The following is a 14,499-nucleotide window of genomic DNA, read 5'->3' on the forward strand; positions in this document are numbered from 1 at the left end:
TTTCTTCTTTCCTAGTGTGTTTACAGCTATAACTTCCCCTCTTAGCTCTGCTTTTATTGTATCAGATAAGGTTTTATATGCTGTGTTTTTACTTTCATTTGTCTTAAGTTAATTTTCCAGTTTCACTTGACTTTTGTCTTTATCACAGTGTTTTGTTTGTTTTTTTATTTTAAGGAGTGTGATGTTTAATTTCTACATATTTGAATTTTCCAGTTCTATTCCTGGTTTCATCTCATTGTGATTGAAACCATTCAAGCTGTTTTTGTCATTTTTTAAATTTATTAAGACTTGTTTTATGTGTGTTCAGTGTATAATCTATCCTATATAATACTTTAATCTCTTCTACCATTCAGATTCTGTTTGGTCAGTTGTCCCAATAATGTCCTTTATAGTATTTTTTTTCTTCCATTAAAGGATCCATTTGGGAATCATATACTGCACTTAGTTACCATATCCTATTAATCTTCCTTTAATCTGCAACAGTTCTTCAGACTTTGTCATGATACTGACATTTTCAAAGGCTACAAAACAAATTATGAGATTGTTCCTCAGTTGTATTTATCTCATGTTTCCTCATGATTAGATTCAGAGTAGTTATCCCAGTGTGTCTACTATGTAAGTGATCTATCCTGCTCAGATGATCACATCTAGAGACAAGTGATGGCCATTTGCCCCTCATCCATGATATTTGATCACTGTTCAAGGTGTTGTCTGGTTTCTCTGCTGTGTATTTATTGTTTTTCCTTTTGTAACTGATTAATACTTATGGGGAGATAGACACCATGCAAGGATGCGACTTGACATTATACTTTTTCTCCTTGATTTTGCATCTATTGAGGATATTTGTCTAAACCAATTTCTACAAAATTGGCATTTACCAGCTCTACCATTTGCTTCATATCAGTTGGCATCCTACGCTAAGGAAGAGCCCTGCTTCCTTGGGCACTTGTTTATTTCATGAACTTGTTATTATTGTGGGTTCCTGGATTTCCTGTTCTACTTACGTGTTTCTAATCCATTTCTAGCATTTGTTTTCATGTTCAAATTGTCCTCACTTAGCCAATGGGAGTCCCTTCAAGCTGCCTTCTATGCCCTTTTGATAGGAGAACCAATGTGAAATGTAAACTTTATGAGTAATGTGTCTTAGTTCTTGACACAATTGACACAATTTTTCTACCCCAAAGTCATGAAGATCATTTTTCTAAAAACTTTATTATTTTACCTTTTACATTTATGTTTAAATCTAGTTGGAATTGAAGTTCACACATAGTATGAAAGAGAGGCTAGTTTCATTTTTTTCAGTACAGTTACCTAGTTGACTGAGAGGTTTTTATTGAAAAGCACATCCTTTCCTACTGTGGAATGCCACCTGTGTCATTAATCAAGTGTCTGTATATCGAGAATGTTTCACAGAGCTCTTCTGGGGTCTGTTCGCTTATCCCTGTGCCAGCACCACACTGTTTTCATAACAGAGGTTGTATGACAAGTACTGAGAGCTGGTATAGCAAGTTATCCCTCCTTATTCTTCAAGTGGGTATGGGATATTCTTGGTTCTTTGCAATTTCCAGTTTGTTTGTTTTTTATTTTTAACAACTTTGAGATATAATTCTATGATAACTGCACATATAAGAGTTGTGCAGTTTGAGTTTTGACACGTGAATACAACTGCGAAGCCACAACCACAACCAAGATAATGAACATAGCCAGCCCCTACAAAGGTTTCCTCATCGTAATCCATCTTTCCCTTCCTCTCAGCCCTGTCTTCAGGTAACAAACCATTCATCTGCTTCTTATCACAATAAACTGACTTGCATTTTGTAGGATGTTATATAAACAGAATCATTCAGAATGACATTTTCTATGTATAAAACACATACAAAAAGTATAGGTGGGTGGTGGGAAGGGTGGATGCTGGATTCTTTCATTTGGGATAATTATTTTGAGATTTCACCTGTTGATGGATATTGGATTATTTTCCAGTTTTTGACTGTTACAGATAATGCTGTTCTGAACATTTGTTGTTTTTTTAAAAGATTTTATTTATTTATTTGACAGACAGAGATCACAAGTAGGCAGAGAGGCACACAGAGAGAGAGAGAGATGAAGCAGGTTCCCCGCTGAGCAGAGAGCCCAATGTGGGGCTTGATCCCAGGACCATGGGATCATGATCTGAGCCAAAGGCAGAGGCTTTAACCCACTGAGACACCCAGGCGCCCCAGGAACATTTGTTTATGAGTCTGTGTGGAGTGGGGAAGAATGACCTTTCTAGCTAGACCTTTCTAGCAGAGTTCCAAGCCAAGGTTCCATAAAACAGACTGATAAAACACCCGTATCAGTCTAAGAACTAATTTCCTTAGTACATAAAAATAAGTATTCAATAGAAAAATGGATAAAGAAAATGAACAGTGAGCTGCCAGAGATGACTGTAGTAAGATATTGACTGCAGAAATGCTTGTTATAGCAAAATACTGGAAATAACCTAAATGACCATTGGCAGGTACAGTTAAATTATTATAAATATCCTACTGTCCTGATACGGAATGGTATTCAAGAAGTTCTAGAACAATGTATGTAGGACTTTGTGCTGGGAAGAAAATAAGAGGGCAGATATATATATATATATATATATATATATATATATTAATGTTCACATATGATATGTATGGATGTCTTGCAAAGAGAGAAACTGACAGTGGTTGCCTTTGAGGAGGGAAATTGGAGGCCTGGAGATTAAGGATTTGGATATGGACTTATATTCTACTATATCTCCTATTCTTTTTTAATGTTTTACAAAATGCCTTTAAGTTAAAAACTAAAAATGAAATGCCTGTCACTCTTAAAGAAATCATTGATTTTCCTGGTCTCCAGATGGTTTAACTTAAGGTGACTGGTTGATTTTAGGTAAACTATATATACTGTCACAGTGACTCAGTTTCCCCATTTATAGTACTGGGGCTTACTTACACAGTCCCATGAAGTGCTTTAGAAAAATGCCTGGTGCATAACAAGCTCGGATAAGGCTACCAGTTAAGGTGTTTACAGACCCTGCAACGTTAGGCGTGCTACAAATAATTTTTCTGTGGTAGATCCGTACAGTGAAGATTTTCTTAGTAGACAGTGCGGCAGGGAAACCTTGGGGCTTTAGTTTGGATAGGTATCTTTGAGCAGCATCTCAAGCTGGTTCTGTCACCATATCACTAACTTCTCTGCATTTGTTTTGGCTATATCAGCTTTAAGGTGCTCTGAGATTGATCCTTCTGGAATTCTGATTTCAGGACACCTCCTACCTGTTCATCACTGGCCCGGATGTTGTGAAGTCTGTCACCAATGAGGATGTCACTCAGGAGGATCTTGGTGGTGCCAGGACCCATACCACCATGTCAGGTTAGAGTCCTCGAGGCTCGCCTTACTGTTTTTAAACACTGAGAAGTGAATACTGGCAAAGAGAATAGCGACAGTCTTTTATAAATGTTATTTAACTGGCCAATTTCGAGAGAAGTGTGGTATGGTGTATTTTACAGATATAGTAATAAAGATAGGTTTAGTACCTCAGATTTGTTAAACAAAAGCAGGCTACTACTAAAGCTTTGATAGTCTTTAAAATTTTCGAACTTACCGAAAAGGTGGCTGCAAGAGGTATAACACTATACACACACACACACACACACACACTCTGTTGAACCTTTAAAAATGCTGTCTTATGACTTTCTTTGAATCCAAAGTTGAGGTATGTCTTAGATGGCAGTATCACCAATTGCCATTGGCCAGGTATGATCATAATGTGCTGGTCATGGCCCATATTTTCATAAACTTGGTCATAGCTCCTCATCTTTTCGAGGATATATGCCACACATGCAGAGTTCAAAATGTACAAAGATTATTTTGTACTTCGGACTGAAACAAAGGTTATTGTTATATAGAGTGGCATAGTATTATTAGTAGTAGGGCATGAATCTGGCATTAATGAAGACTTTGTTGTTGGAGGAATGATGGGAATTCCATATATTTTTGGAAAAAGACATCAGATTATGAAAGGATTGTCTGCAACAAAATAAGCAGTGTAACTAAAGTCAGGAGAAATTGCCTCTTGGAAAGATTTCAAAGCAATGAGAAGCTGGTGTGACCGATTTGCACACTTCAGTGTACAAATGAAGTGCACACTTCAGTGGTTAAGACATTGGGTCATCACTTAGTTGTTGGCATTTCTTAGTAAGTCACACCTCCTTTACATGTGTGAAGTCTTCCATTTGATGAAATATATTTGTGTGTGTGTGTATTTTTTTTTTTTTTTCAAAGAGATGGTGGGAGGGGCAGAGGGAGAGGAAGGGAGGAATCTTAAGCAGACGCCATGTACAGAGTGGAGCCTGACATGGAGCTTGATCTTAAGACCCTGAGGTCACGGCCTGAGCCAAAATCAAGAGTTGATGTTTAAATGACTGAGCCACCCAGGTGCCCTGAATGTTTTTTTTTTTGAAAGTCCGAGCTCTTGATCCTACCCACAAAACTTGTTCCTTTTCCATCTCAGGTTGGCATGAGCTTTGACTCATTCCTTGCCCTCAGCTCTGCTCAGCTCCGTCTCCAGCATATAGCTAGAATGAGAACTCTTCTCATTGCTGACTCCCCCACAGCTGGTCCTTAGACCTTTATCTCAGGGTTTGGTAGCAGTTTTCTTTTTATTGGGATCTAAAGTAAAGTTGAATATTGGTGACAGCTGATGTATTTAGCTGTAACTCCAGAGTAAGACCTAAATGATACTCTATATGTACATTCCCTTGTTTTTAAAAACAGCTTTATTGAAATATAGTTTGCATAATGTACATGTGACATACTCAAAGTATACAAGTCAGCGATTTTATGTATTCATTGTTTTTCAGTTATCCCCACAATTTTAGAGCCTTTTCCTCATCCTCAGAAAGCCTTGCATCCATTAGCATTTGATCCCCGTTTCCTCTAAACAATCGACCTCTAGGCAGTCACTGATCTACCTTCTGTTTCTGTGGATTTGTCTAGAATATATGTGGAATGGAAATAAATGGAGTCCTGCAAGATACAGTCTTTTGTGAGTGGTTTCTTGTCCTTAGCATGCCATTTTTAAGGTTAATCCATGTTGCAGCATAGATAGTGTTTCCACGTATGACTCTACCACATTTTAGGTTTTCATTGATCGGTTGAACACATGGATTGTTTCTGCTTTTTGGCTGTCATGAATATGCTGCTGTAAACATTCATGTACAAGTTTTGTGTGACAGGCTTTTGTTTCCTTTGGGTATATACCTAGGAGTAGAATTTCCGGGTCAATTGGTAACTCTCACTTTTTTTTTTTTATTTTTTTAAAGATTTTATTTATTTATTTATTTGTCAGAGAGTGAGAGGAGCGAGAGTGAGCACAAGCAGACAGAATGGCAGGCAGAGGCAGAGGGAGAAGCAGGCTCCCGGCTGAGCAAGGAGCCCAATGCGGGACTCGATCCCAGGACACTGGGATCATGACCTGAGCCGAAGGCAGCCGCTTAACCAGCTGAGCCACCCAGGCGTCCCAGTAACTCTCACTTTTTGAGGAACTGCTACGCTCTCCTTCAAAGTGGCTGCACCAATTTATAAGTATTTCTTGAATAAAAAAATTCGGTACTGAGCATGAAACAATTTATTCAGCAGATGTTCATTGCGTGTCTGCGTGTCAAGCATTATTCTATGTGTTAGGAATAGCTTTGTGAAAGGAAAAGACCCCTGCCTCCAGGTGGCTTATGTTCTAGCACAGGAGATAGACCATAAATGACCTGATAAATAAGGACATTGTGTAGTATGTTAGAAGGTAAACCGTGTTATTGAAAAGGTAGAACAGGGATTATTGTGGTTTGAAATAGGATAAGAGCAGGCCTCACTGTGAGGATAGCAGGTGAGCAGATCTGGGGTTAACGGCATGAACATCTAGGGGAGAAACATTGCAGGCAAAGGGAGTAGCTGATACAAAGGCCATGAAGAGGGAGGGTGGCTGGCATGTTCAGTGAACAGCAAGGAGGGTAGTTGGAGACGTGATATAAATCTGGCTTAAAAAGCTCAGTTTGGCTTCTGAGTGGAAAAGAGGTGGTAGGGGAAAAGGTGAAAAGGGAATCTGGGAGAGAGTTTCTGGTCCAATTTTCTCCATCACGTCTGTGGTGGTGTTTGGCAGTTCTGTGATTTCAGAGTATTCTTTTTTTTTTTTTTTTTTTGAAGATTTTATTTATTTATTTGACAGAGAGAGATCACAAGCAGGCAGAGAGGCAGGCAGAGGAGGTGAGGGAAGAAGGCTCCCCGCTGAGCAGAGAGCCCGATGCTGGGCTCGATCCCAGTTCTCTGAGATCATGACCTGAGCCAAAGGCAGAGGCTTAAACCACTGAGCCACTCAGGCGCTCTCAGAGTGTTCTTGAGGAATGATGGCTTTGTTCATCACTAGGGCCAGGAGGTTCCCCTCCTTCACCTCCACCATTCCTGAATACCATGAAATTATGTGCCAGCCATTATTCTTTTCTTTTTTTTTGTTTCCAGCTTTATTGAAAGCTAAGTGATCTATAAATAGGTGTAATTCTGGACGTGGGACTTTAGTGGCTAAGATGGGCCTGGGCTCTCCCCTGTTAGAACTGATATTCTTGGGGAGTTGTCATTCAGAAAATAGGGAAGTGGACAGACAGGTGTTGTAGGGGAGGGTATGAAGAAAACGCCTGCACGGGATGGGAATGACACATGAGGGCTAGGGAATAAAGAAAGGCGTGACCCTGCCAAGGTATGGGTGCAGAGCAGGGGGGACAGGCTGCGCAAGCTGCAGGTCAGCCTGAAGGTGTGTGGTGTCCCATCCTCACAGAGCTGTTAGCACAGTCTTCTGCAGACATGCCCTTGGAGGGACAGGTGGACATGAAATAGCATCTTTGGGCTGACAGGTGGCCAGGCCCATTAAAGCTTCTCTGTTTTCTCAGGTGTTGCTCACAGAGCTTTTGAAAATGATATTGATGCCTTGTGTAATCTCCGGGAGTTCTTCAACTACCTGCCCCTCAGCAATCAGGACCCGGCTCCCATCTGCGAATGCCATGATCCCAGGTGAGTTGCCAACGATAGCACCGACTTGCATTTTGCAGGCTGGCTAGCCCTTTTCTGGTTCCTCTGCCCTGGCAGGACCTGCAGGGCACAGGAAGAGCCAGTGGCTGCACTGCTGGGCAGCTTGGAGTAGATTGTGGCATGGAGCCAGCAAGGTACCCAGGTGTTGGCATGGTGGTAGCATGTCTGAATACAGGAACAAAGAAAGATTTTCTTTGTATTCACCATTTTTTCTCCTTGTAATAGCTGATAAATAGCTTGGGAGTAAAAAATGCCCCACCCCCAGATGACTTCTTAGAGTCTCGATTTGTCCAGAATTGGAAATGGAAGTATTGCTTGTTTTGACGCAAAACGTGAAATGGTGCAGACAGCATGCCCTTTAGGAAACGTGGCCACACACACACCTGCCTGTGACAGTCCAGGGGAGGGTGACTTGCTGGCCATCCAGTGAAGACTTTCTCTCCTTCTTGGTATTGGGGCTGCTGCCTAATATAGGCACACCACTTTGAAAGCCAGGGGTTTAGCTGGGGAACTATTGCTCCAGATCTCTGGCTGCTTTCATCTCCATTTTGTTTCTACTCTGAGGTGCAAACTTCAGATTCAAACTATTTCAAACTCATTTGGCCTGGACTTTGTTTTACAGAAGAGATTTAGAATTCTGTCTCACAGGAAGAAGCCATTTTTGGACAGTGCTCTGTGGGATGGACCTGGGCTCCCCACTCCTCAGAGGACCTAACCAGTGGTGTATTATGTGTAGTCATGAAAGGGAGGGTGGTCACAGGCCCAGAGTGATGGGCAGAGCCTCCTTTTCTGAGAAGCTATACTATTTGGGGTTCTTGAAAAGTTTAGGACATCATTTAAATGTATTAGGGCGCAGAGGCCTAGGAATGACTAAATATCCTGATTAGGCCCAGCCATATCTCCTTCCAGTTTGATCCCAGAGTAACTATGTGTATAAGTAGCAAATGAAAAGTAAGGGAAGACTTGATCCAGTAGAGCTATGTCTGGTTCCCTAGTGTAGAGTTCTCTGGGAAGTTGGGATTGATGGGGCATGTGGCTTTACCAGTCCTCAGGCAAGGTGTGTACACTTCAGGGCCAGAACAACCCCTGCCTGCCCACATGGGCCAAGAGGGGATGAGAGCATGCGGGAGAGGGGCATGTTGCTGCAGAGTCCTCCTGTGGCGGGGGAGTGGACCCTGGCGGGCTCCCTGATCAGCCACATACATGCATAAGGAAACAGAAAGCTCTGAGCCTAAGTGACTGGTTAGTCCTCAGTGATTCTACCCATGAGAGGGCCTGCCATTTTCTTTTTTACAGAAGCTCCAGCAGGTTTATTTTCTAATGGGATGTGAATCCGCAGTGTTCAATAGCAGAACTCTTAGCTTTGCATTTCCAAGTCCTTATTCTTTTATTTTTAACATCCCCGGAAGTGAGAGCAGGACTTGCCAGAACAGTGTGGTCTTGACTGCAGTGTCCTATAGTGCCCCCCACACTGTGGGAGGTACTGAGAGAGGATAATTGATGGAACCACATTCAGGAGAATAAGCTTTTTTTCCCCCCTATATATCAAAACAAAAATCTTTTGGGTTACTGTCAAACTCAGGCTCAGTTTGACATGGTGGTAAGAAAGGAATGCATCTTTCAGGATACTTTGCAAGCCCAGCAGGGACAGAATCCACTCATCCCCCCACCCCCACCCTGTGGAATCTCTCCCATCCTCCAGCCACTGGCCCTTCCTGTGCTGATTGTATTTGCTTCTTTTTCTATCCAAAGTGACCGTATGGTTCCTGAGCTTGACACAATTGTCCCCCTGGAATCGACCAAAGCCTACAACATGGTGGACATCATCCATTCTGTAAGTGTCACATTGGCCGGTCTTGTCTGTGCTAGCTCAGCCACATCTGTGGTCCCTGTGCTTTGGCATAGGGAGGAAGTACGAAACCCACAGGCTTTGACACTGGACAACCGGGCAGAGTGTGGGGTGGGCACAGGACAGGGGCCACTCAGTAGTGTGTTCTAGGAAGAGCTAGTGATGGTAGCTATCATACTGGCTTTCCTGGACTAGAGGGCTGGAGGGAAGAGGAGCCAACTGGGCCAGTAGATTTCAGGGGTTGTTAGACAGCACTGGGAGGTGCATAGAGAAGGGTCTGTGTCCCCAAAGTCTGGAGTTGAGGCCAGGGAGACTTTTTGTTAGGTACCTTTGTTTGGAACCTTGCGCTCAGTGGGCGTTTGTTTCTCCAGAGGGATGGAGAGCAAAAGTACACGTGACATGGGTAGTTTTAGGTCCAAAAAAGGCTTTTAGTCCAAAGAAGGTAAAATAGGGTCTCTGTCATCAGGTCCCCTAATTCTCCTTTTGCTCTGTAGAGCCCCAGCTGCCGGTGGGACCTGTGGGTGCTGGAGGAAAGCCCCAGAGCCCTACTCTAGTTAGGCTGGGCCCTTAGTCTGTCTGACCTCCCCTCAGCACCTGTTTTCATCTTCTTTACTTCCTAAGGCTGGATCTAACCCCTTTCTTCTCTGCTTCCCACTCTGGTGAGATGACTTGGGCATTTCCTTCGTGGAGAAAATTGAGAGTTTAAAGTTTCTTACTCCCTGTAAGTGACCATTTCTCCATCTCACTGTCCTTCCATGTCTCCCCAGACTCAGAATGAGATGCTTCCACCTGGGCTTCAGACTCCATCCTTCCCCATCTGATGTCTTGCTTTCTTGACTAGACAAAATCTCTTAATTTCTTCTCCCTTTAACTCCTTCCTCTAGCCATAAATACATATAAGCATGTATAGATTTTTTTTTTTTTTTTTTTGCTGCTAAAAAAGAAAAACAAAACCTCTCTTAGTCCAAATCCCTCTTAAGCCCTCTTAACCCAGTTTAATTGCTGTCCAAATTCTTTTGTCCCTTTTCATTTAAAGCCCTCTTTTCTTTTCTTTCCTCCTCACTGGAATCTGGCCTCTGGTTTTCTCTTGAATGACAGACCTGCTTATGACTTCTCTAGTTGCTAAATCCAGGGGAATACAGCATGAAATAGTTATAGTTACAGAGGTAACCATTATGAAAAAATACTTTGCTTAAGTAACAAAAAAATGTATATCAAACGGATCCCAAACAAAGTGCATCACATAGAGAAAGCGAAGACTTTCCACACAAGCCTCTGAGAGAAACCACCATCCTGACTTTTGACTGTGTAAATTAGTTTTTGTTTGTAAGTTTTTTAACCACTGTATAAATGGAATCCTATGGTGTTCTGTGTCTTGCTTCTTTCACTCAACATTGTGTTTGTGAGATTTGTCTGTATTTTTCTCATTGGTCTCTTCAGCTTCTTGTATGAACAGACCATGGTTGATCTACTGTTGGTGGGCATTTGGGTGGTTTCTAGTTTGGGACTGTTACAGACAGTTCTGATATGAACACTCTGTTGTGTGATTTGGTAAGTAAATTACACATTTATGTTGGATCCATACCTTGGAGTGAAAGTACCACATCATAAGGTGCTCATGTGTTTATTAGTAGATATTGCCAAAGCGGTTTCCACGGGATTATGTCAATTGGTACCCCCAACCTGCAGCATCTAAGGGTTCTAGTTGCTTCACATTCTTTTCAACACTCAGCTGCTACCATGATGTCTTCATTATTGAGAGTTTATGGATGCTTTTATATTTAATAGGGATAGTTCTTCTTCTTCTTCTTCTTCTTTTCAGTTAGCCAGCATATAATACATTATAAGTTTTTGTTGTAATGTTTAGTGATTTATTAGTTGTATATAACACCCTGTGCGCATCACAATACGTGCCCTCCTTAATACCCATCAGGTGGTTACCCCATCCTACCTACCCCCTCCCTTCTGTAACCCTGTTTTTTTCTCTGCTTGTTTGCTTTTCCATATGAACTCTAAAATCTGTTTGTTTTGTTTGTGGGTAGTGGTGGTGGTTGAAATAGGGAATCCTGTTGTTTATATTGAGATCCTTTTAAAATCATGTACTAACTTGGGATAATTGACGTCCTTATGTATCTGAAACAATCTAAAAACATAGGTTGCATTTTTACTTGTTAATGTGTACCTTTTCCTCTTGAGGATTCTTCTAAAGATTTCCTTGTATAGGTTTTTCATATTTTTGTTTAGTTTATTCCTAAGCATCTTATCTTTTTACTGTAAAGAGAGTGTTTTCTATCTTCTAAACATTTTTTTTTGGTGTATATTAAATTACTGATTCTGCTATCATCAGTTTTCTTTCCTATTGCCTATTAAGTTGTCTATTTGTAATAGTTTTTACTGTTAATTTTTTGAAGTTTTCAAAGTGTAATAGTATACTAACTACTTGAATATAGCTTTTTTTTTAAAGATTTTATTTATCTATTTGACAGACAGAGATCACAGGTAGACAGAGAGGCAGGCAGAGAGAATGGGGGAAGCAGGCTCCCTGCTGAGCAGATAGCCCAATGTGGGGCTCCATCCCAGGACCCTGAGATAATGACCTGAGCTGAAGGCAGAGGCTTTAACCCACTGAGCCATCCAGGCATCCCTGAATATAGCTTTTTAAAGTAAGTTTTAAATTTTAATTCCACTAGAGTTAACATACGATGCTATATTAGTTTTAGTTATGCAATATAGTCATTCGGTAGTTTCATACCTCACCTTGTGCTCATCATGACAAGTACACTCCTTAATCCCCATCACGTGTTTCACTCATTCCCCACCCACCTGTCCTCTAGTAGCATCAGTTTGTGTTCCACAGTTAACAGTCTTTTTCTTGGCGTCTCTCTCTCTCATTTTCCCTCTGCTCATTTGTTTTGTTTCTTAAATTCCACATATGAGTGAAATTATATATTTGTCTTTCTCTGACTGACCTATTTGACTTAGCATAATACTCTCTAGCTCCATCCATGCTGTTACAAATGATAGGATTCCATTCATCAACTGATGAACACTTGGGCTGCTTCCATATCTTGGCTATTGTAAATAATGCTGCTATAAACAGCATTTTGAATTAGTGTTTTTGTATTTTGGGGGTAAATACCCAATAGTGTGATTACTGGATTGTAGGGTATTTTATTTTTAAATTTTTGAGGAACCTCCATACCATTTTCCACAGTAGCTGCACCAGTTTGCATTCCCATCAGTAGTGCAGGGGGATTCCTTTTTCCCCACATACTCACCAAAACTTGTTGTTTGTTGTGTTGTTGATTTTAGCTCTTTTGACAGGTGTGAGGTAATATCTCATTGTAGTTTTGATTTGCATTTCTCTGATGACTGATGTTGGTTATCTTTTCATGTGTCTCTTTGCCATCTGGATCCCTTCTTGGTGAAATGTCTGTTTGTGTCTTCTGCTCATATTTGATTGGATTATGTGTTTTGGGGGGATTGAGTTGTCTAAGTTCTTTATATCATTTGGATACTTACCCTTGATCATATGTGTCATTTGCAAATGCATTCCTCCATTCTGTAGGTTGCCTTTAGTTTTGTTGGTCGTTTCCTTGCTGTGCAGAAGCTTTGTATTTTTACGAAGGTCCCAGTAGTTTATTTTTGCTTTTGTTTCTCTTGCTTCAGGAGACCTACCTAGAAAAATGTGGCTAAGGGCAATGTCAGAGACATTATTGCCTGTGCTCTTCTAGGATTTCTAAGGTTTCCATTTTCACATTTAGGTCTTTAATCCATTTTGAGTTTATTTTTGTGTATGGTGAAAGAAAGTAGTCATTCTTTTATTTTTATTTATTTATTTTTTTAACATGTGCTCCACGACCAGCATGGAGCACAATGTGGGGCTTGAACTCACTACCCTGAAATCAAGACCTAAGCTGAAATTCGGAGTTGGATTCTTAATTGTCTGACCACCTAGGTGCCCCAAGAAAGTAGTCATTGCTTTGCATGTAGTTGTCCACTTTTCCCGATGCTATTTGTTGAAGGGACTGTCTTTTTCACCATTCCATATTTATTCCTCCTTTATTGAAGATTAATTGACCATATTGTGGGTTTATTTCTGGGCTTTCTATTCTGTTCCATTGATCTATGTGTTTATTTTTATGCCAGTACCATACTACTGGTGGCATTATGACAGCTTTGTAATATAACTTGGTCTGGAATTGTGATCTCTCCAATTTTGAGATTGCTTTGGTTATTTGGGGGTCTTCTTTGGTTCCATACAAATTTTAGGATTATTTGTTCTAGCTCTGTGTAAAATGCTATTGGTATTTGATAGGGATTGCATTAAATCTGTAGATTGCTTTGGGCAGTATAGACATTAAAATTTTTTAAATTTAAATTCAGTTAATTAACATACAGTGTATTATTAGTTTCAGAGGTGGAATTCAGTGATTCAGCAGTCTTACAGAATACCCAGTGCTCATTACATCACATGCCCTCCTTAATAGACATTTTTTTTCAAAGATTTTATTTATTTATTTGACACAGAGAGAGAGAGAGATCACAAGTAGGCAGAGAGGCAGGCAGAGAGAGAGGAGGAAGCAGGCTCCCCGCCAAGCAGAGAGCCCAATGTGGGGCTCGATCCCTGGAGCCTGAGATCATGACCTGAGCCGAAGGCAGAGGCTTAACCCACTGAGCCACCCAGGTACCCCTCCTTAATAGACATTTTAACAGTATTTGTTCTTCCAGTCCATAAACGTGGAACGTCTTTACTTTCTTTGTGTCATCTTGAATTTCTTTCATCAGTTGTTTATAGCTTTCATCGTAGGTCTTTTACCTCTTTGGTTTTTTATTCCTAGGTCTTTCATTGGTTTTGGTGTAGTGGTAAATAGGATTGTTCTCTTAATTTCACTTTCTGCTGCTTCATTATTAGTGTATAGAAATGCATCAGATTTCTCTCATGGATTTTGAATCCTGTGACTTTACTGAAATCAGTTATCAATTCTAGTAGTTTTTCAATAGAGCCTTTAGGATTTTCTCCATATAGTGTCTTGCCATCTGCAAATAGTGAGAGTTTACGTCTTCCTTACCAATTTAGGTACCTTTTATTTCTTTTTGTTATTTGATTGCTACAGCTAACACTTCCAGTACTATGTTGAATAAAAGTGGTGAGAATGGACATCCCTATTTGCCTGACCTTAGGGAAAAAGCTCAGTGTTTGCCCATTGAGTATGATGTTCACTGTGGGTTTTTCATGTAAGGCCTTTATTATGTTGAGGTATGTGCCCTCAGAACCTACTTTGTTATTGTTTTGGTTTGTTTCCTGGTTTTGTTTTTGTTTTTTTAGAGAGAACACATGTGCGAGTGGGGAGGGGCAGAGGGAGGGAGAGAGAAAATCTAAAACCAGATCCATGCTGACATGGGACTTTCACATTTCTGAGATCATGACCTGAGCTGAATTCAAGAGTTGGGTACTTAACCGACTGAGGCACCCATAGTGCCCCTGAACCTGCTTTGTTGAGGGCTTTTATCATGAATGGATGTTGTACTTTGTCACATGTTTTTTCTGCATCTATTGAAAT

At 40.7% G+C, this 14,499-nt stretch overlaps 1 protein-coding gene across 2 annotated transcripts in view; it reads left to right on the forward strand.

Annotated features, from left to right (window-relative positions):
* PCCB (propionyl-CoA carboxylase subunit beta) overlaps positions 1–14,499 on the forward strand; it is a 104,520-nt gene that overhangs the window by 41,567 nt on the left and 48,454 nt on the right. For both annotated transcript variants that reach the window (XM_059390974.1, XM_059390975.1), the window contains 3 exons: positions 3,276–3,384; positions 6,948–7,068; positions 8,839–8,920. In XM_059390974.1, the coding sequence (XP_059246957.1) occupies positions 3,276–3,384; positions 6,948–7,068; positions 8,839–8,920 (312 nt within the window). The remainder of the gene's footprint in view (positions 1–3,275; positions 3,385–6,947; positions 7,069–8,838; positions 8,921–14,499) is intronic.

The sequence above is a fragment of the Mustela nigripes genome, chromosome 2, assembly GCF_022355385.1.
Source record: "Mustela nigripes isolate SB6536 chromosome 2, MUSNIG.SB6536, whole genome shotgun sequence".
Classification (NCBI taxonomy): domain Eukaryota; kingdom Metazoa; phylum Chordata; class Mammalia; order Carnivora; family Mustelidae; genus Mustela; species Mustela nigripes.